The 23810-nt window shown below is 33.6% G+C and overlaps 2 protein-coding genes across 6 annotated transcripts in view; both read left to right on the top strand.

Annotated features, from left to right (window-relative positions):
• RRM2B (ribonucleotide reductase regulatory TP53 inducible subunit M2B) overlaps window positions 1–23354 on the top strand; it is a 34868-nt gene extending 11514 nt beyond the window's left edge. For all 5 annotated transcript variants that reach the window (XM_073229912.1, XM_017648808.3, XM_017648812.3 and 2 more), the window contains 7 exons: window positions 1707–1823; window positions 2582–2715; window positions 3137–3231; window positions 10528–10661; window positions 14569–14673; window positions 17757–17870; window positions 19576–23354. In XM_073229912.1, the coding sequence (XP_073086013.1) occupies window positions 1707–1823; window positions 2582–2715; window positions 3137–3231; window positions 10528–10661; window positions 14569–14673; window positions 17757–17870; window positions 19576–19728 (852 nt within the window). In that variant the 3' untranslated portion in view covers window positions 19729–23354. The remainder of the gene's footprint in view (window positions 1–1706; window positions 1824–2581; window positions 2716–3136; window positions 3232–10527; window positions 10662–14568; window positions 14674–17756; window positions 17871–19575) is intronic.
• Window positions 14702–16459, top strand: LOC108390112 (enoyl-CoA delta isomerase 2). The gene is given in 3 exon segments (XM_017648807.3): window positions 14702–15496; window positions 15499–15987; window positions 15990–16459. Coding segments are annotated over 3 exon segments (1074 nt in total). The 5' UTR covers window positions 14702–15381.
• Window positions 23355–23810: the final 456 nt, after the last annotated feature.

Genomic DNA, 23810 nt, shown 5'->3' with positions numbered 1-23810 from the left:
ATATATATTTACCTCTCCATTCCCCATTGTATCCCCAACACTTAAGATAGTGTCTGGAGTGTAATAGGTGCTCAGTAAACATTTAAAAAATGAAGTAATAAGAAAAATGGTATTATGTCAACACAAATGATGACAATGTTAGTCCTTTTTTGAATAGTCCAAGTGATCAGAGCTTTGTTAGAATAAATAGAAGATGGACAAAGGACAATTACAGACTTCAAATGCTTATGAGGTTCTTGTGAAACACACTTGAGATCTTCCTGCAGCAAAATAGTATCTACAAGGTACCCTTAAACACTGTTTTTGCATTGCAGAATCCACCAAATTCTAGAGTGTATGTCTCTAGTAATTCCAAGGACTAGTTCTAATAAACATAAAAATATATTGCTATGCCCAAAGGAAGCCGTACCTATAAATCACTTTAAAACCCAGGTTGTTAACCTGCCTGACACTACTTTCTGTGTGTTAGGCTTACCTGCAGTGAAGCAGCAGTTAGGAGTGCTTAACAGGTAGCTCATTATCCAATACTACAGTAAATATTATACAGTTGACCCTTGAAAAACGCAGGGGTTGTTGCTGACCCCCCATGCAGTAAAAAATCCTTGTATAACTTTTGACTCCCTCCAAAACTTAACTACCAATAGGCTACTTGCTCACTGGAAGCCTAGCTGATAACATAAATAGTCAATTAGTACATATTTTTTATGTTATAAGTATCACATACTATATATAGCCTTATAGTATTGTAAGTTAGAAAAGTAAATGTTTTTTCATTGTTGGCAAATCTCTAATAAATTTTTTAATATATTTATTGAAAAAAATCTGCATATAAGTAGACACATGCAGTTCAAACCCATGTTGTTGGAAAGTCAACTGTATACAGTGTTAAAGCAGTGGCTGCTGAAAGTCATTAGTTTATTCATCTCGGTTCCTTCTTCCCCCTTTTATCCCCTCCTTCACTTGTTCCATGTCTCTATCCCTTACTTTTATTGAGATATGATTGACATACAGTATTGTGTAAGCTTAAGCTGTATAACATGTTGATTTGATACACATATATTATACAGTATATTACAAGAAATAACCATTTCTTTTTTATGGTGAGAATAGATTGTGTTAATTTTAGTATTTTTAAAGTATATCCTGGTCAGCTTCCCAATTAACCAGAAGATGGAGTCCTTCATAATGTTTTTATTTTATTGTGTTCCTTTGTAATTGTCTTAAGTCAGTTTGGGCTGCTATAATAACATCCTAGACCTGATGGTTTACAAGCAACAGAAATGCATTTCTCACAACTCTAGAGGCTGGGAATTATCAAGGCTCTGGCAGATTCAGTATCTGGTGAGGTCCCATTTCCTGTTTCATAGATAACCATTTACTCTCCTTGTCCTCAAATGACAGAAAGGGCAAGAGAGCTCTCTGAGGACTCTTTTGTAAGAGCACTAATCCCATTTATAAGGTCTACCCTAATGACCTGATCACCTCCCAAGGCTCTCCCTCTAAATACATCACATTGGGGATTAGGTTTTGGGATATGAATTTGGGGGGAGGGGGACATAAACATTCAGTCTGTAGTAGTAATGTTAATATTTTTTCCTTTCTCACTGGTAAAGAGATGTCCCTCTTTAACACTGGTGGGAGTTTTCCAAACACTTTGAATAGAATTTAATTCCAAGTAAAAATTTTTGAAAATATTTTTATTTCAGGTTGACTTATCAAAGGATCTCCCTCACTGGAACAAGCTTAAATCAGATGAGAAATACTTTATCTCTCACATCTTAGCTTTCTTTGCAGCCAGTGATGGAATTGTGAATGAAAATTTGGTAAGATTTTTGTTTCCATTCAGCAGTTAAATGATGATAATGGCAGTAAGGAAATTAGATTGGGCCTGAAAAATGTCTAGGAAATGAACTAGATATAGTTTAACTCTTAAAGATCATCTTATGAAGTGTCAAGAGAAAAGGATATATTTCTGGTATCTGGCCAGCAAAATAGAAATCAGGCATATTGGGACCAATCAAAATTACTCACAATACATAAACATGCATTTGATTTTTAACCTTAAATAGTAATCCTAATAGAGAACCTGCACCTTAATACCCTTCTGGAGCTCTGAAATAGAGCACTGAGTTCTGGCTCCCCATTTTAAAATTTATATTATGGTTGTCCTGGAGGTATGCTTTTTGTTAAAGAGAATAAAAAAATAAGAACTTTCCTCATGAATTGGAAGGGGCTTCAATAGATCTATCTACTGTTGGGGGAAAAAAGACTTACGGTCAATTCTACAAAGCAAAATGATCATTTTTGATAGATGTTCTACAATTTATTTGGCTTTATAGGGAGTATCTCCACCTAATAGTCAATTCATTTAATGCTTAAGAATACTTTATGCAACTGATTTATTGCAGAGGGTTTATGGATAAACAGTACTGCTTAAGATAATCCATAAGGTCTTTCTGACCTGTTTGTGGCATGACAGGCAGTTTTTAAGTGATAATTCTGGTTGATGTACAGATTCTGATTTGCAGTGTTTAAAGAGAGCCCACAGGATTGGATATACTTGTTTCCCTTATTTTCTTAGGTGGAGCGCTTTAGTCAGGAGGTGCAGGTTCCAGAGGCTCGCTGTTTCTATGGCTTTCAAATTCTCATCGAGAATGTTCACTCAGAGATGTACAGTTTGCTAATAGACACTTACATCAGAGATCCCAAGAAAAGGTATTACCACTGGGATTTTATTTATAAAGGTTTATCCTATTGCTTATGTTAAGAGCAGAAACTCCAAAACTAAGTGTTAGGGAAAGATTATTCAAATACAGAAGTTTAGGATTATAATGTTTTCTATTGCTTACTCCTGTGTTTAAGAACCAGTTAATCTTTGGACATTGTATCTTAAAAACTGTTCATTAGCATATTGAATAATCAAATTCAGTCAGTTTTGAATCAGACCAGATCCAAACCACTAATTTGAATTTTACTTTCATTTCTCTGTTTTATGGACATGCAAAAATACAGGAAAACTACAGATCTGGTAGCATACTATAGAGTTGCAATGATTGTCTCTGATTGAACTATGAAAATTTGTTCTGATTAAGAAAAGAAGTGAAAAGCTTCACCATTAATTCTTTTATTTTCACAGGGAATTTTTATTTAATGCAATTGAAACAATGCCATATGTTAAGAAAAAAGCAGATTGGGCATTGCGATGGATAGCAGATAGAAAATCTACTTTTGGTATGTAACTTTAATTTATATGTGATCGAATTTGCCTTGAATGATATAACTGTAGTGTAACTATTAGGTACTAATCAAAGTCACAGAATGGGAAAGGAGTACAAATGTCTCCATATGCACCTTTATTCCTAATAATTAGAAACTGGTGATAAAATAAATCTGAAGTTGTTGTCTATTCTGTTTAGTAAGTTGAAAGTTGAAAAGTTGAGATGTCAGGGCATAATTACAGGTAAATAAAAGTCAGTCACATAGAACCTGCAAGAGTATTATGGCAGTCCATAGTTTGTATCTGCTTTCAGGAGTGTTTATTTTAGGGATTTAAAGCAAGAGAACATTAACATTTTTCAGGGAACAAATATGTAGTTTTAAAAAAACTGAAGACCAGTGAACTCAACTAGGGCAAGAAATGGTTTGAAACAACAGGCTTTTTTGTCTCATAGGTGAGTTAAATGTAAACACACTTCTGGATGAGTTGAGATCCAATAACTTTCTGAAGAAGTGATTAACATTATATCTTATACATAGTTGCTCAATAAACATTCACTAAATTTAATTAAAATATTCAGTTATTTAATTTGAATAGTCTGAGTGCCTGTCTCATTCTTTCCTTTTTCATAATTGTTGATCTTCGCTTTCTGGCTTTATTCATTATATGGGAAAGCAAGGCTCAAAATTTTTGGTCTCAGGACTCCTGCACTTAAAACATTTTAAGCACTTCAAAGTCATGCTATTTGTGTGGGTTATTGATATTTCCATATTAGAAATTAAAACCAAGAACCTTTAAAAATATTTATTAATTCGTTTTTATTTATTAATTTTAAATAAACAATAATAACCCATTATATTTTTAAATAACATATTTATGAGAAAACACTATGTTTTCCCAAAAAATTATCAAGAAGAATGGTATAGTTTTACATTTTTGCAAACTTCTCTAATGTTTGGCTTAATAGAAGACAGCTGGATTGTATCTGTTTCCACATTCAATTTGTTGCAGAATATTGTTTTAGTGGAATTATACAAAGAAAATCCAGCCTCATTCAGTATGTAGTTAGAGAAGGGAGGACTATTTCACAAGGCTTTTCAGGATTATGTCAGGTGGCCTCTTGAAACACCTCTATACACTCATGAGAGGATGGTAGTTTAAAAAAAAAATAGTGCCTTAGTATTATTATGAAAATAGTTTTGACCCTACATACCTGCTTAGTCTATTGAGTTCCAGGGACTGCAGGTCCATACTTTGAGAACCAGTGATATAGTATAAAGTATAGGCAAGAAGGTAGTATAACAAGAAAAAAACAGACATGTTTATATTACCTTAAATTCATTTTGAGAAAGACGAAAGTGGTGGGACTCAATGTGCATAAAAATCATCCAAGAATTTGTGGGAAAACTCCAAAGAATCCTCTTCCCCACCAATGAGTGGTTTAGGAGGACCAAGTAGGACTGAGGAATCTGCATTTTATATACAGCTAGTTTGAGAAGCACTCCTGAGAAACAGGGTTTAGAACAGAAAGAAGGAAAATATCAAGGTGTTCAATGCATACTGAAAATATTAGTATGTTAGGTATTGATGGAAAATGATGACTAGGTTCACGCAAAGCATGTATTTCATCACACTTCCAAAGAAAGTAACCTAGAAGTAGAGAAAATAGAGGATGGCAGTTACCATGTGACAACATAAAGGGCTCCAGTTAAATTCTCCATATTGCTTACTCTTAAGGCAAACCCATTTATGGTTCTGATTCAGGATCTCAGAGGAAAGAACATGATCTTAAATAGTATATCAGGGAGTAGGATGGGTGATGGGAAAGAGAAAGAGTGAAGCACACATCAGTGAATCTCTTCTTTGGGAGGGGAACTAAAAGACAATGACGTGAAAATATTCTTGCTTTGCTACACACCTATGTTTCCTTTAACCAGTTGGAGAAATGCAGTTTTATGAACTAATTGTGCCACATGCACCATTAGTACCTTTAGGTTGACAAAGTGAGCTCTTTGACTGCCTGAGGGCTCTGCCTAGCAGGTTTGGTGACCTTGGTAACTTCTGCACTGAGGAGGATGCAGTCCAGCAACTATCTGTTCTTTCCTCATAACCAGAATCCTCTAATACTTTTAGCTAATAAGAAGCTATGAATACTCTTTTAAAAAATATTTGGTTTTTTGAAAGTTGATATGTTATAAGGAGATTCAATTCCTGTAGAGCTAAAAATTCTTAATTATATATTCACTTAGCTTTAAAAAAATTGAGATATACTACTTAGTTTTTTAAATATCTTAAAAGAACTTTAAAACATTAAATATACAGATTTAATCTTAATACATGCAGTGAAATTACATTTCAAACATCAAGAAAGGTATTAGTTATACACTCTTAGTGCATTACATCATACAGATCAGCTGCATCTTACATCCAGAAGCAACAGAAAACACATTCTTCTCAAGTGCATGTGGAACATTTTCCAGGATAGATTGTATGTTAGGGCACAAGTCTTAATAGACTTAAGAGGACTGAAATCATATCAGCCATCTTTTCTGACCACAGTGGTATGAAACTAGGAATTATTACATGAAGAAACTGGAAAATTCACAAAGGTGTGGAGATTACACAATATGCCCCTGAACTACCAATGGGTCAAAGAAGAAATCAGAAGGGAAGTAAAAAAAATACTCATGACAAACAAAAATGAAAATGTAACATATCAAAATTTGTGGGATGCAGCAAAGCAGTTCTAAAAGGGAAGTTCATAGCAATAAATACCTACCTCAAGAAACAAGAAAAGTCTGAAATAAACAACCTAACTTTATAGATCAAGGAACTAGAAAGAGAAGAACAAGTAAAACCCAAATTTAACAGAAGGAAGGAAATAACAAAAATCAGAATAGAAATAAACCACTTAGAGACTAAAAAGACATTAGAGAAGATCAATGAAACCAAGAGCTGCTTCTTTGAAAAGATAAACAGAACTGACGAATTTTACTTAGACTCACCAGGAAAAAGAGATAGAGAACTGAAATAAAATCAGAAATGAAAGAGGAGATATTACAACTGGTATCACAGAAATGCAAAGGACCGTAAGAGACCATAATGAACAATTACATGCCAACATGTTGGACAACCTAGAAGAAATGGATAAATTTCTAGAAACGTAGAAACTACTGAGACTGAATCATGATGAAATAGAAAATCTGAATAGACTGATTACTAGTAAGGAGATTGAATCAGTAATCAAAACTCAACAAATGAAAGTCCGGGAACAGAGAGCTTCACTGATGAATTTTACTAAACATTTAAAGAAGAATTAATACCAATCCTTCTCAAACTCTTCCAAAAAATAAAAGAGGAGGAAATTCTTCCAATCTCATTTTATGAGACCAGCAGTGCCCTGAAACCAAAATTAGACAAGGACACCACAAGAAAATAAAATTACAGGCCAATGTCCCTGGTAAGCATGGATGCAGAAATCCTTAACAAATAATATCAAACAGAATTCAATAATACATTGATCATACACCAGGATCAAGTGAGATCTATTCCAGGGAGGTCCTGATGGTTCAACATCTACAAATTAGTCAATGTAATACACCATATTAACAAAATGAAAGATAAAATTATATGATCATCACAATAGTTTCAGAAAAAGTGTTTGACAAAATTCAACATCTGTTTATGGTAAAAACTCCCAACAAAGTGGTATAGAGGGAATGTACCTTGACATAATAAAGGCCATATATGACAAGCCCACAGCTAGTAGTATACTCAACAATGAAAAGCTGAAAGCCTTTCCTCTAAGATCATGAACAAGACAAGGATGCCTATTGTCACCACTTTTATTCCAGATAATATTAGAAGTCCTAGCCAGAGCAATTAGGCAAGAAAAAGAAATAAAAGGCAACCACACTGGAAAAGAAATAAAACTGTCACTATTTGCACATGACATGATACTATAAATTGAAAACCCTAAAGACTCTTTCAGAAAAACTGTTAGAACTAATAAATTTGGTAAAGTTACAGGATACAAAATTCTGTTGCATTTCTAATACTCCAATAATGAAAGAGAAAGAGAAATAAGAAAACAATCCCATTTACAACTGCATCAAAAAGAATAAAATTCCTATGGATAAATTTAACCAAGGAGATGAAAGACCTATATAGTTAAAACTGTAAGACATTAGTGAAAGGAACTGAAGAAGACATAAATAAATGGAAAGATATTCTGTGCTCATGTTTTGGAAGAATCAATATTGTTAAAATATCTGTACTACCCAAAACAATCTACAGATTCAGTGCAATCTCTGTCAAAATTCCAGTGGCATTTTTTCACAGAAATAGAACAGATAATCCTAAAATTTATAAGAAACCACAAAAACCCTGAATAGCCAAAACAATCTTGAGAAAAAACAAAGCTGGAGGCATAATACTCCCTGATTTCAAAGTATCTTGCAAAGCTATAGCAATCAAAACAGTATGGTATTGGCATAAAAAAAGACACCTAGATCAATGGAACAGAATAGAGAGCCCAGATATAAACCCACACATAAAAGGCCAATTAATTTATGACAAAGGAGCCAAGAATATACAATGAGGAAGGGACAGTCTCTTCAATAAATGATGCTTGGAAAAGTGGACAGCCACAAGCAAAAGAATGAAACTTAGACCACTATTTACACCATGCACAAAAATTAACTGAAAATTTATAAAATACTTGCACATATGACCTGAAACCATAGAACTAGAAGAAAACGTAAGTGATAAGCTCCTTGACAGAGGTCTTGGCAATGATATTTGAATCTGATAGCAAAAGCAAAGGCAACAAAAGAAAAATAAACAAGTGGATTATTAAACTAAAAAGCTTCTGCGCTAAAGAAAACCATCAACAAAATGAAAATGCAATCTATTGAATGGAACAAAATATTTGCAAATCATCTATCTGATAAGGGGTAATATCCAAAATATATTAAAAAACTCATATAACTCAATAGTAAGAACAAAAAAATCTGGTTAGAAAACAAGCAGAAGATCTGAATAGACACTCTTCCAAAGAAGGCATACAGATGGCCAACAGGTACATGAAAAGATGCTCAACATCCCTAACCATCAATGAAAATCAAAATCACAGGAGATAGTATCTCACACCTATTAGAATGGCTATTACCCAAAAGACAAGAAATAGCAAGTGTTGGTGAGGATTTGGGAAAAAGGGAACACTTGTGCACTGTTGGTGGATATGTAAATAATTGGTGCAGTCCATATGGAAGACAATATGGAGGTTCCTCAAAAGATTAAAAATAGAACTACCATATGATCCAGAATTTCTCATCTGGGAATTTACTGAAAGAAAACAAAATCACTAATTCAAAAAGATATATGCATCCCTGTGTTTACTGCAGCATTATTTATAATAGCCAAGTTACTGAAACAACCTAAGTGCTCAGCAATGGATGAATCGATAAAGAAAATGTAAGACATACTCATACACACACAGTCAGCCATCAAAAAGAATGAAATTCTGCCATTTGCAACATGGATGGGCCTTGAGAGCATTATGCTAAGTGAAATAAGTTAGAGAAAGACAAATACTATATGATCTCTCTTATATGTGGAATCTAAAAATACAAAAGAATTAAAAACCAAGCTCAAAGATAGAATAGATTAGTGGTTCCCAGCGGTGGGATTGGGAAAGTTGGGAGAAAAGGGTGAAAGGAGTTCAAAAGGTAAAAATAAAAAAATAAATAATAAATAGGCTCTTTATGGTCTACTTGGAGAAATGTCTGTAATCAGAAAAGCAAATAGGCTAATGTGTACATTTTTGGGGAAAAAGAATAAAGAATATTTCCATATTCCACACAAAAAACAAAACAAAAAAGATCTGGAATTCCACATATTTTGTAAAAGATCGTGAGAACAAATTACACTGAGAGTATCATTTCAAAGAACAGTAAGCTTTATGCCAACTCAAAGAAAAGTTACATATATAAAGTTATATATATATATAAAAAAGAGTTTCCTGGAATGGAAACATAAATTTGTACATCAACAGAGTCCTCCATTATTTAGGGCAAAAATATTAGGACAAGAACTATAAACTCTGAATAAAACTATGAAAGGCAAGGTTAAAGGGAATATGGCAGAAATAAATTTATTAAAGAAAAAAACTATGTATTCTACTTTGCCATCTTTCAAACAAATCATGAGGTCTTCGCATTCATTCTAGCTGTTAGAAGAAATGTTTTGTAAAACTCTTCTTAGTTCACATTTATTCTTGAAAATTTGTTAAAATTTACCCCTCATAATTCTTTAATCCTTCAAAAAGAATAGACTTCTAGAACAATTTCTATTATGATTTTCATTCTTTAGCATTCACATGAATGCATAGAATAGTTAAAATTTTTCCTCTTATTCACAAATTTGTATTATAGTGTAGTTTCCTTACAAATGTCAACATGAAATTGCCTTAATATCAGTGAAAAATATATCAATTATAACTCCATTATCTCACTAATAGTAAGATGAAAATATAGTGATCTGTAGTCAAACTAATGACAAATCTCCATCTTAAAAAATAGAACTAGTCTAAGCTTTTTGTTTTAAAAAGAGTCAGCATAGTGATTATTTTTTTTAATAGCCTATGTTTGGCATATACTAAAGATTTGTCTCAATTCCTTTTACACAATATGTACTCGATAAGTACTTAATTTATATTTCTTCTGTTTTTCAGAGTGACTTAAAATTGTGTCTGTAAAAATAAAATACTATAAATTTTTTTGATGTTTTGGGCTATTAATAAACAACTATTTGATATAATTAGTCTGTCTGATTTGGTATAAGATAATCAGGGAAAAGAACAAGGACAAACCAAAACACTACTTAGAGACAGCCTGAAATATTTAAATTTAGTTATCTTTCTTTTTGAAATTTAAATATTATAATTACCTTTTTCTGGAAGTTATAAATATTTATTCAGTTCCTGGATCAGATTTTAGCAATTTCCATAGAATGGATTGTAATATCTTTTATCATCTAGTGTTTATATCATTTCCATTGATTCAGTTCAGGACACATTTATTAACCACCTGCTCTGTTTGGTCCTGCAACAAGTACTGGGACACAAGCTATGATGTCATCTATGAAGCAGGTCTGTATTTGGTTTAAGAAAGTTGTAATTGCCTTGACACTAACTTGTTGACTTTGTTTCTTGGTCTAACTGTTGTGGCATTGTTATAAAAATATACATGTAAGCTTGAAAATATCTGCAATGTATATCCCAGAAAGTGAAACCATTTTATGCCTCCCAGGGGAAAGAGTGGTGGCGTTTGCTGCTGTAGAAGGAATTTTCTTCTCGGGATCTTTTGCTGCTATATTCTGGCTAAAGAAAAGAGGTCTTATGCCTGGACTCACTTTTTCCAATGAACTCATCAGCAGAGATGAAGTAAGGATGAAGTATTTCTTCTAGTTGTATTTGTATTCATATTTGGTGTTCATTTTTATTTCCCCTGGAAATTTTTATGGTGACATATATACCGTGGTAACTAAAAGAAAATAGGAAATAATTTCTTCCTTGGCTTTTAAGACACTATTTTCTTTCTACCTCCATCTGCTCCTTCTCAGTGCCTTCTGCTCATCCTTGAATACCATTGCATTCCTGGGTTCCCCCTTGGCCTCTCTCCTTCACTGGCTCATCTTATTTATTCCCAGCTACCATCTAGATGCTCATAACAACCAAAACTTTACCTTTAGCTCAGATACTCTTTCCAAACCAATATATTCAAGTGCAGGTTGGATGTTTTTTCCTGGAAGGCTCCACAGATATCTCAAACCTAGTATTTCAGAAATCAAACTCATGATCTGTCTCCTAAAACATTTCTTCCTTCTGTTTTCCCTATTTCATTGAGTGGTGCTGCCTTCTATCCAGTCATCCAAATTTGAAATACGGGAGTCATTTTAGATTGCTTCAGTTCTTTTTCAGCTACGGCCAGTGAAAAACTAAGTCTTGTCTCCCTCTGCCTGCCATACCTTCTCCATCTTTCCTTCCAGTTTTTTTCATCTCTTGTTTACTTTTTCACAAATTGCAACTCAAAACTTTCCTGACCCAGTTAGGTAAAATTGGCTATTCTTTCCTCTAGGCATCCCTTTGAAACATCAACCTGTCCCTGACTTAGTGTCAGTAAATGTATTGTGCTTCTTGCCTCTCCTCTGCTAGGCTCTAAGCTCCTCAAGCGCAGAAACCTTGTCTTTTCTCAGTGTTTGAGTCTGTCTCAGCCACTCTGTTCACATTTATTGACTACATTAATCCTGACCCCTTAACTTATTTCTAAGTGACCTTGTCAAGTTACTTAGCTTCTCTAAGCCTCACTTTCTTCAACTGTATATAACCTTAACAGGGTTTTATTAAAATACAATGAAATACTACGAAAATGCCTTATTTACTTTTTGTTTTGGGTCTTTAAGTTTCCAGTAATTTTTATTATAAATGTCATATGTCATTTGAGAGAATTAAAAGAAAAATATCACTCAATCTCAGAAACAGAGATAACCACTTTTAGTATTTAATTGTATTTCTTTTGAATGTTCTACATTTAAATCCACATAGATATATGTACAAACATATTTATAATTTGAGATATTCTGCTTTTTTCATACTTTACAAGCTGAGATATTCTTTTTTCACTTAGCAGAATATTGTGAGCATTTTTCTATGATATTAAGCATTTTTGGGAAACAGTTTTGTTAGATATATAATATTCTAATGAATGAACATATCACTAATTTGACTATTCTGTATTTAGAAATTTAAGTTGTTTCCAGGTTTTTTTGTTTGTTTTGCTATAATGTAAAATGAATATCTGTGTATATAAACTTTGTCCCAATTTCATATTATTCTTCTAAGCTAAATTCCCTAGAAGTAGAATGACTGAATTATAAGATAAGAACATTTTAAAGGTCATTCATACTTTCTTTGCATATTTCTTCCCAGAAATGGTGTAGCAATTTGCAGCTCCACCTACCAATGTACGAACATGTGTTTTTTTATCATACCCTCACCAGAATTCAGATTTATGTATTAAATGTTTGACAGATTTGATAGGAGTAATGATCTCTCATTATTGGTTTAATTGATTTGTTTACTACTTAGATTGAACATTTTTTTTATAATGATATTAGTCATTTGCATTTTTTTCTGTGTTTACCTATTCTTGTCTTTTGCCTCTATTTGTTGGTATACCCAATGCACAGTGATTAATTGAGCTCTTTCAATAAGTATTTATGTATTGAATTTGTTATATCTATTGCATGAATATAAAATAGGAATTTTGTTATATTTATTGCAAATATTTTCCCAGAGTTTGTCCTTTGTTTTTTAATTTTGTTTGTTCTTTTAATATACAAAAACCTGAAATTGATGTGATTTCCAGAGATGAATTAAATAATCACACATATTTTCCTCTTGGCTTTTTAACATGTAACTGTCTAATACCATTGGAATTTGTTTAGTGTAAGTATAGAATTTGGTATAAATATAGTATAGGATAAGTTAGAATTTAATTTATTTTTATTACACACACTCTTGGGAAGTTTTCTCAATTTAATCCATCTTTCTCCATTGACTTGTGATGTTTTTTTTAATTATCTATTCAGGCTTTAAGTATACTAAAATCTGTTTCATTAACCTGTCTGTTAAATTTCATGGCATAACAAACTATTTTAATTATTTTAGTTTTTTATATTTTGTTAAATAGTAGGATAAATCTCCTAACTTTCCTATTAAAAGTGTTCTTACAAGAATCTGCCCACTTATTCTTCCAGGTTAACTTTCAATTGAAATACATTTGATATAAAGTATTGTGTAAATTTAAGGTGTACCTGTTAATTTGATATACTTATATATTGTGATATGATTGCCATTGTGGGGTAATTAGCACCTCTATCATGTTACATAATAATTCTTTCTCATCAGTAGTTGGAATAATTAAATTCTAGTCTCTTAGATTAATTTAAAAATTTTTTTAACTAAAAACAATTCCATTGGGATTTTGATTGGAACCGCTTTAAACCCCAAAATTAATTTTGTTCACTTATTGACTTAGTAATACAAGTGCCTACCTTTGATTTACTCATCTCTGTAATAGGCAGCTAGCTGTCAGTTCGAATCAACACTTTCTTTTAATACCTTAAGTTTATTTGAAATTCAGCCTTTGATAATTTGAAGTATCCTCTTGAGTCAAGCCTGGGAAAAATGTTTCATCAGTAAATCTTCTAAGATTAGCTGTTCAGAGAGTTTTTTTCCTGATGGTTTCTTCTGGGAATGACAACTAATTATGTAAATAACCCTTGGAATACCGCCTTTGATTTAGTCTTCTACTTCAATTGTCTTTGAGTTTTTGTTGACTTATTTAGAAAAACCTAAGCAAACTCTGATGTGTAATCCCTTAAAGTGCACATTCCCTCCTCCTCCTCTCCCTTGGTGAAAAAGTTTGTAGTTTAGAAATGTTAATTGGCTGCTTGGTGTCAGTCTTTGTTAATTTTGTTTGGAACACCATAGTCTTTCTGTATCTGGCCTCTTTCTCTTTTTTGTTTTGACTTTTTTGAAATTTTCTTCTGTTGTTTTCAGCTTTATACAATCTGTTCTGTGTTTTGGAATTCTGATTATTGTAGGTCGAATCTCTTTGCTTTGTTCTCCAGTTATTTAAGATTCTATACTATTTATTGTATTTGCAGAACCATGCTGTTCTCAAGGTGTTTCACAAGTTTCTTTCTTGTTTAAGTTATCTGCAATGTTATTTCTGTTTTATATAGCTTCAAATTGTATGTTTAATTCTTCAGTTTCTTTCATTGCACTGAATTCATTTTTATCCTGAGCCATTCTTATTTAATAAAAATGTTGTCTTTTTGATATCTCTCTGAGTTTCACCTGTTCTTTAAATACTTATTATTTTCATCATTTCTTAACATTTTTAAACATTAAAAATGAGTGACTTTGCATTTCAGTTCTTTCTTTGTTTTCCTTTCCAAATGCTTTTGGTTGCAGATTTTTTGTTGTTGTTAATTAATTCTTCTTTCATGTTGATGAACCAATATTTGTTGGCACTGAAAAAATTTCACATTTTGTATTGGGCATGTTAATGAGGTTTGAAGAAAAGAAGCTCCTGGCCCTGTTACTCCCTCTTCTATCTTCCAGAAGTTCTATGTTGCATTCCTAGAACCTACTTTATGTAATGCTTGAAACATCACTGCATAAAAAAATCTGATTAAATGTTATTCATTTTTTTCCTTTTTTTGAAAAATTGAAATTTAATGATTAAATATTCTTTGACATTGGTATCTTTCTTCTATTTTAGGGTCTTCACTGTGACTTTGCTTGCCTGATGTTTCAGTACTTAGTAAATAAGCCTTCAGAAGAAAGGGTCCGGGACATCATTATTGATGCTGTTGAAATTGAGCAAGTAAGCAGGGAAGCTTATATGATTAGCACATCCCTCTTTCTCTGATGTTTGTACCAAATTGCATTAGATTGACTCAAATGAAGTTGCCATTTTGTTGGTCAAAACAAATATCAGCAATGCTGTATTCTCAACCTAACTATACCAATGAATGATATATTGCAATTATGATATCAGTTTATAATTTGGCTTATAAGTATTGCATACATATTAAGGTTTTATGTTTCTGAAGTCTGTCTCAGAACTATTTTTCTGTCTCATTCATCTGTCAACTTTCATGCCATAACAAACTATTTTAATTACTTTATATTTTTTTATTTTGCTACTGAAGGGGAGTGGTGGTTTCTTTTTGTTCTGTATTCTCAAAAACCTAGCAGCCTATCTAGCTCGAAGCATGCAACAAATGTTTATAGAATGACCCTGCCCAAGCGACTACTGGCCCAACCCACCCAGGGTGGCCATGGCCGGGTTGGCTGCAGGACTGCGGCGACCCTGGTGTTCCAGCGTGGTCAGAAGTGTGTGTTTAAAAACTTAGCCTACCATGCTTTCCTGTTTTTACTCTGCTACTGGTTGGCTGGTTAAACATCAGGTGTGAAGACTGAGCATGCTCAGCCTGGTTTCACAGACTAACATCCACGGCAGTAGATATCCCCCAGCCCTCTGCAGGTGATTAGTTTCCAAGTATTTCAGCTGCATGTGAGTGGAAGCACAATGAGAGCCAGTCAGAAGGACTTTGAAAATTTAGTGAATCGAGTGAAACTGTTGAAGAAGGATCCAGGAAATGAAGCGAAGCTAAAACTCTATGCACTATATAAGCAGGCAACTGAAGGCCTTGTAATACACCCAAACCAAGTGTTTTTGACTTGATCAATAAAGCTAAGTGGGATGCATGGAATTCTCTTGGCAGCCTGTCCAAGGAAACTGCCAGGCAGAACTATGTGGATATGGTGTCCAGCTTGAGTTCTTCTTCTGAATCTTCTAGCCAAATAAAGCCTGGAGCCGACAGGGGACAACCGGGATATGAAACCCTGGTGGTGACCTCTCAAGATGGCATCACAAAGATCATGCTGAACCGGCCCACCAAAAAGAATGCCATCAGCACTCAGATGTATCAGGAAGTCATGCTCGCACTTAAATCTGCAAGCAAGGATGATTCAAGCATAACTGTTTTAACAGGAAATGGTGATTATTACTGTAGTGGGAATGATCTGACTAACTTCATGGATATCCCCCCTGGTGGAGTAGAAGAGAAAGCCAGAAATGGTGCCACTCTGCTGAGGGAATTTGTAGGCTGTTTTATAGATTTTCCTAAGCCTCTGGTGCATTGGTGAATGGTCCAGCTGTGGGAATCTCTGTCACCATTCTTCGGCTCTTTGATGCTGTGTGTGCATCTGACAGGGCAACATTTCATACACCTTTTAGTTGCCTAGGGCAGAGCCCAGAGGGATGCTCCTCTTACACTTTCCCAAGGATAATGGGCCCAGCCAAGGCATCAGAGATGCTTATTTTTGGAAAGAAGTTAACAGCAAGAGAAGCATGTGCTCAAGGACTTGTTACTGAAGTCTTTCCTGATAGCACTTTCCAGAAAGAAGTTTGGACCAGGCTGAAAGCATATTCAAAGCTCCCCCTAAATGCCATGAAAATTTCAAAACAGGTCATCAGAAATAAGGAGAAAGAAAAGCTACATGCTGTTAATGCTGAAGAAAGCAGTGTCCTCCAGGGAAGTTGATTGTCAGATGAATGCATGAATGCAGTCGTGAGCTTTTTATCCAGAAGAGCAAAACTGTGATGACTATTACAGTGAAGCTCAGCATGTCAAAGGAAAGGATGTGCAGTTCTTTCTGATTTCTAGTACTTGAACTAAATAAGCTTCACTATGCCTTTCTTCAGTGCTAAAAGATCTCTTATGATGATTATATTTCACTGGAGCACTATTGGAAAACAAATTATGTAAAAAGCTTGAAGAATTCACATGGGTTTTTGATAATAGGTGTCTTACATCTTTCGACATGAATCGTTGTTGCCAGAAACACTGAAACATTGTGCCTGGGGCCCTGCTTTGAAAAGCATTCACAGCATTGCAAACTGAAGTCGTATCTTTGAACACCACTACAGCACTCTGCCATCTGCAAAGTCTGACGGACTCAATTGGCCCAAACACTGACAGCCTCTGGGTTACCGACTGGAGATCTTCAACAGGTTGCATGTTCTTTTTCAGCCGTCTAGCAAGGGAGCAAATGGAAGTAGCATTACTAGAACATAAATAAGTGTCTTGGTTTCATTTTTTTTCTGTAAGTAATAAAAGGACATGATAGGAGAAAAAAAAGTGTTTATAGAATGAATAAATGAATTAATTAATGAGTAGCAAAACTTAATTTATATCATGTAACAATCTCTAACTAGAAAGACCTAGGTGGTCTTCATGTTTTCTTCATTTGAAAGAATGGGTTTAATAGTAAAATAATTTTTTAAACCTTCTATAAAAATACTGCATAGTTTAACACATAGTTTTTATAGGAGGGGAAAAGGCATAAAATGCGTTTGGTATCTTTAATCACTGTGAGAACTAAATCCAAGTGGTTAATGTTTTTATTTTTCTTCTATTAACTCTTTACCACTGTCTTTTAGTGTAGTTGGGAATTCAGTTTAACTTCTAACACCCAGATCATTTCTTTCTTTCTCATTTTCTCTGTTTATTTTGTTTTCTCTCTTTCCCAACTCCCTGATTCCTCACAGTGATCAGCTTTGGTGAACTTTTTCTAGATTTTTCAAAACAAAGTATCTCCTCTTTCTTCTACTGAGAGAGCATATGAATGCAGGTCATACATGTGCTACTTTTTAAAATACCAGTAATTTGATAGTCTCTATCTATTTTGGCTATTTGAGAATGTGAAAGAATGTGATTTGTAGTACTACAAACATCGTTAAACGGACATTGTCATGTTGAAAGAGTTTATCCTAGTGTACTTTCCTTGAACAAGATCAATGCCTTAGGAGATTAATAAAACTAAAACCTTCTTTTTATTTGGAAAATACATATTTATTGTTCTGTCTTGTGCTTTATTCTGCCTCTGTTCTTACCTCAGGAGTTTTTAACAGAAGCCTTGCCAGTTGGCCTCATTGGAATGAATTGTGTTTTGATGAAACAGTATATCGAGTTTGTTGCTGACAGATTACTTGCGGAACTTGGATTCTCAAAGGTATACATGTTTAAACACGTACTACTACTACCTGAAATATAGTCACGTAGGGCCACTAAAATATTATATTTCACTGAAAACATTTGTAACATACAAGTGTGCTTTATAAAATATCCATGACAGAGCCTTGTTTTCCATGAAAAAATTGGTTTTGCAAAAATCTTTTGTATCTTAAATTCATAACGTTTTGACTCCTTGAACTCAGTTGCCTTTAAGTTACATCTGTTGTTTTGTTTATCAGAGATAGTGTACCTGAATTTCATAAAGAGGTGTGCTTTCACATGACTGAATAAATGCAAGCTGCAGCCAGATTAACTGGGTTTGAATTCTGATTCCTCCATTTCCTAGCTGTGTGACGTTAGGCAGGTTGCCTAACCTGTCTCAGTTTTCTCATCCATAAAATGACAATAATAATAGTAATGCTTATCCCAAAGGATTGTTAATGAATTGGTTTATTTAAAGCACTTAAAGTAGTGTCAGACATGGAATAAATGCACAATGAATGGTCATGTTATGTTCAACATAAGTGAACCATTCATAGAACTTTATACCGTGTATGGTACCCTGGTAATTAGAAATGATCGGTTTTGATTTCTTAGCATGGAAATGAAAGTTTAAATTGTATTTAATAAGAAGCCTTATGAAATTCATTATGCTGGGGTAATCAATACTTTTCTTGGTAATGCAGTTATATTCAGGTAACCACAGAAATACTTCAATGAATGAGTCAGGTGAGGCAAAGTTTTTTTGCAAGATAAACTATATTGTATAGTTGCAATTTTAGTTGCAAGATTCTCTTTATGCTTACTGATAATTAATGAGAGAAATAAAATTATAATTATATTAATATGACCTTTTAAATTTATAAACTGTGTATTAAAAATTATATTTGTTCCTAAGTTATACCAATATGTTTCTTATAGGGAAATGAATTTGCTTATTTAAACGTTGAAGTGAATTCACTATCCTTTAACCTACCACCATATCCTCACACCCTTATATCCATGTTCTCCTGATGATAGCAATTATTTATAATTCCTGCCGGAATACTCCTAAATTTAAAAACTCTCTTTTATTGTTCCTCATGAGTCATTGAAATGTCTCATAGTTTCCATGAACCTGTATCTTCAGGTCTGCTTCTTGAACTCAGAAACAGCAAAAAAGCTTCTTGTCAGCATAAGTCCTGCTTTTGTTTAGAGACATCAGTGGATAGCATTTATTTTGTCTTCCCTCATCATGGTGCCTTAACATAAGTGTGTTGATTGTCTGTTCTCTTATGAACTAAGAAACATATTTAGGTCCATTATACATTGCTGGTAATTTTATATTTTGTAGTATCATGCATATGTGACTACTTAATGCTAATAGCAGTGAAAAATGCCTTTAATATCTATGGTGTATTTGATCTCTCTAGCTGCAAAAACATTTTAATTTCATTGGTGTTGAATGCTTAATTTCCTGAAATAATCTTTTTTTCTTCTTTCTATTTCTTAGAGTATCAGAGATGCTAGTATAGTTTCTTGATGAGGTTAATAGGTGATCTCAGTCATCTTAAAATTTATTGGCCTTGAATGCCTCCAGGACCTCAGAGAATTGATCCTAGACAGGTGCTGAGAGGACTGCATTTCTGTTTTGGTTACGCTCTCCTTGTAGGATATAATTTGGTTTCTTCAGAATGTCTAATAACATTTCTTTTCTTTTTCAGGTTTTTCAGGCAGAAAATCCTTTTGATTTTATGGAAAACATTTCTTTAGAAGGGAAAACAAATTTCTTTGAGAAACGGGTTTCAGAGTATCAGCGTTTTGCAGTTATGGCAGAAACCACAGATAATGTCTTCACCTTGGATGCAGATTTTTAAAACTCTCCCTATAACTAAGAATTGGTAAATGGCAGTTTATTTTTCTTTTCTAAAAAACTTAAAAAGTGTCTCCTTTAGGGAATAGGAGTTTGCTCGAAAGGAATCCCAAACCAAATTTCAATCAAGTTAGATTTATATAAATACACTCTAATTTTCCTGTTTAACACCCAGAGTGACCTAAATGATTTTGCTTTGTCACTAGAATGTAAGAAGGCATTACACAGTGGTTAAGAGCAGGACATGAGGGGTCAGATATGAGTTTGAGAATCTGTCCTTAATTGACTCTCAGCAAGTCAGTTAATCTCTCTAAACCTCAATACTTATCTTTAAACTGAATGTAATAGTAGATCCTAAATTCGTAGAGTGGATATGAGGGTTAAGGCACAAAATAAGTGCTTAGCCAATATAACCACCACCACCACCACTATTACTTCTTTTTATTATGTTAATAGTTTTCATTGTAGTGGTAGTGTGATAAAATGCTCCCATCTTCTCAAAGTAGTTGTGATTCTAGGTCTTAAGATCTAGAATTAGATCTTTATAGTTTTAATGTTTGAGAAAAAATACGAAGATTTCCTAAAAATGATTATAATTCTCATTAACTTGAGAATAACTTCTTTTAGTTCCTCAGTGTGTAGTACAGGAAACTTACTTCCTAGTTGCTTTGGTCAGGATCTTTATGGAGTGGAATCCAGGAGGTTATCCTGGTAGTTGAGCTTGTCAGCAAAATGATTCCACTCTTTCAGAAATTAAAAGGATAATTATTGCCAGATGTAGTGGAATGTTTAAAGCCAGGGTAAATTAGCTAGAATAGCATTTCTCAAAGAATTTTCTAAGAGCTTTTAACCCCTCTAGATATTTCATGGGGACAAAACAGGATGCTGTGATCAAATGAGTTTGGAAAATGCTATATGCTCTATTCTTCTTTAGAATGTCTAGTCAGTACATTGCAGACTGAGATATTATATTGTATATGTAAACTTATTTCCCCCTGCATATTCCAAACTTAACACAGATCTGTTTTTTACCTGTTAACATCTACCTAACTAGTAATCCTCAGACTGTACTTTGGAAAAAGCTGACCTAGAACTTTTTATACATAGAGGAAGGACTTGTGGACTAAGCAGAGGGGAACCTGGTAGTAATTTTTGAGCCATTTCAAATTTGTGCCAAGCTGAGTAATGAACCTCTGATTGACCTCAGCCTGTGTTTCTTTAATACTCTTGACACCCTTTTATGGTATTAGAATATAGAGTTCTTTTAATGGAACTCTGCACATTGCCTGATAGCAGAGGGCAAGGGAGATGAAGGTCTCGGCAGAGGAGGCTAGGAAAGGCCAGGAGCCAAGGTCTCTGTTAGGAGGTGGAGTGAGCCCCAGAAAGCAGTGTGATTCCCCACTCACAGCAAACTACTTCATAAAATTCTAGAAGCTAAAATTTAGAGATTTTTCTCTCTCTCTCTTTTTTCTTCCATTCATTCCACAGTGACCTAATTCACTAAAACTGAGGGTTCTCAGGTAGATGCAAAAGGAGCAGGCCATAACTTTGTTAGAGAAAATATTGAAATTTGAGATATTTTGGCTTATGCTAATACTATTATTTGTTCAGTGCTTGATAGTTTGCCAGATGTTTTTATATCATCTCATTTGATCTCACAATGCCTTTTACAAACTTGACAGAGCGGGTAGTATTGAAATTTTACCGACGGGACACAGTCTCAGAGAAGTGAAGTGACTTAGCTAAGATCTGCTCATATCATTGTCCCTATAGTATAGTTATTTTTTCTTTAGAGGTTACCATCTTTCTTATATTTAGTCTTTGCATCCACCTTGGTTTGATTTTGTCTATTTCCTCATTAAAGTATCACAGACTTTAATTAAGGGAGGACATCACATTAATTGAAGTATCAAAGAATCATAAACATTTTAGCCATATTTAGGTAATATGTTCAAAGACACTTAGCTACTGCCATATAAAAACTTAACATCAAAATTGACAATACCTGTAATGTCATCAGAATGAAAGAAAAAGGTTTTACAGCACATATTCCTTTTATTTTGAATCCAAATCTTATAGGTAATGACAGGTGCCTTAATATGAAGCTTATCTATAGTAGCAATAAACTTACTGTATGGAAATGAAGAAGTTTTAATACTGAAATACTGGATTTTTTATACACTGGTTTATTATATTCAGTATTCTCTACCCTTTTCCAGGCCTTCAAGTTGCTTATTTATTTATTATATTTAATATTTTAGTTCTTAATTCTTAAGGAATTAAGGAGTTGAAGAATCTCTTTCTAATATCTTGTAGGTAAAGAAAAAATTCAGATATGTTTACAACTCTTTTCTTAACAGCACATATATTTAAATCATTGCTATAATAAAGTTAAGTTCATTATTTAGGAATATAAAAATATGTGTCCTATCATATATTGCACTTATAAAAAATGTGCCATTGTAGTAGGTATAATTATGGCCTGGAAGGACTTGGGAAGACAGTTTGACCCAATGCTTTCAGACAGGGTTGCTTTGCTGTCCAGTTACATGCAGTAATAAACAATTATTCTACAATATAAGCTTACTTCAGTCATGTCTTGATATGTAAATTTTTGTAGTTGTCTCCTTTTGGACTATACAGATGTTTCTGCTGCTTTTGCCATTTGATTTTTCATTTGTTCATGAAAAGAAGTGGTGATTGAGCATTGAAGACAAGTTGTGACTCTATAGCATCTTACTATGCTAATGGACAGGGATTGTAATGGGTGTGTTGGGGGGGACGGGTGAATGTATTAACCACAATGCTGCTCATATGAAACTTTCATAAGATTGTATATCAATGATACCTTAATAAAAAAATAGTGGTGATTGAGAAAGCAGCAGTTCACATATTTAAAAAAATTATTTAACATTGGAATTTTGCATTTTATATTTTAGATAAGCTAACATCACTTATCATAGAATTCTCAAATTGCATTTGTACAGATTCTGCTAAGGGCTAACTGTCACTGATTTTCAGTGATAAAGAAATCTGCCAACAGGCTGCCTGAAAGCCAGTTTAGTCCGATAATCAGGTATTATGTTTTTGATGTAAAGTGAGTAGATTAGTAGCCAATTTAGAAACCCCTTGAGTGACACAGAAGTGAAATTTGTTGTTTTTCCCCATCCTTTAAATGGTCTGCTCCTTTTTAGACAGCTGCTGGTTTGAAGGAAATCTAATATTCCTGAGGCCTTAGAAAGAAAGGATTTATTTAAGCCTTCAGTTTTCAGACTTAATACCGTTAAAGAAAATATAGGTGAAAATGGAAAGCTAGGGAATGATTTTTTCTTTTGTATGGATAAAAATATAACAATTCAGTCTTTAAATGTACAAGATTTATTTATGCATTTGACTGTTTTACAACTGTTTTGATTTTTCCAAATGGTCGATCATTTTAGCAAAGTTACTTGGTATCTACTGTGTACGTAGAAAGCTTTACTAGGTGTGATGCACTGAAATATTTTTTGCTAAAATACATTATGGTCAATCAACCAAGTCTGCATATATAGAATTTGGTTTTTATCAAAGAAATGAGTTGTTTTGTTATTTTTTGGGTTTAATATATTGAAATAAATTGTATCATAGCTACATCATTTTATGTATGTCCTTTTTGAGTAACAGTGTTTCTTTGTAAGTACAGAGGCCTCCCTAATCAAGGAAAGTATATATTTTCTGCTTGTGTACACAAATAAATACATAGTGGTATTACTTTGTTCAGTTAACCACTATGCCCCATTGTTCTTTGACCTAAGTGGGATCCCCCAGTCCTCTTTCTCATCCTACTTTCTTGCAGTCCATGGTCCTTTCTTCATGTCTCTTTGTATCCAGCTGAGATTCCACAGTCCTTCATATTATTAGTAGTAACATTCTTTACCAATAACATGAACTCTGTTCCTCATCTGCATTTCTACCAAACACAGAAAAATCAAGGAAATGACTCTACCCTGTTATGAATGCAACCATCCAGTTTTTCCATATTTGTATCCCAGAAGCCAAATGCTGCTAGGGAAAAAGTCATATAAGACAAATGGGATCTACTATAAA

This window comes from Manis javanica, chromosome 2 (assembly GCF_040802235.1).
Source record: "Manis javanica isolate MJ-LG chromosome 2, MJ_LKY, whole genome shotgun sequence".
Taxonomy (NCBI): Eukaryota; Metazoa; Chordata; class Mammalia; order Pholidota; family Manidae; genus Manis; species Manis javanica.
The sequence above is the reverse complement of the archived record's forward strand: the minus strand, read 5'-3'. Positions and strand labels throughout refer to the sequence as shown.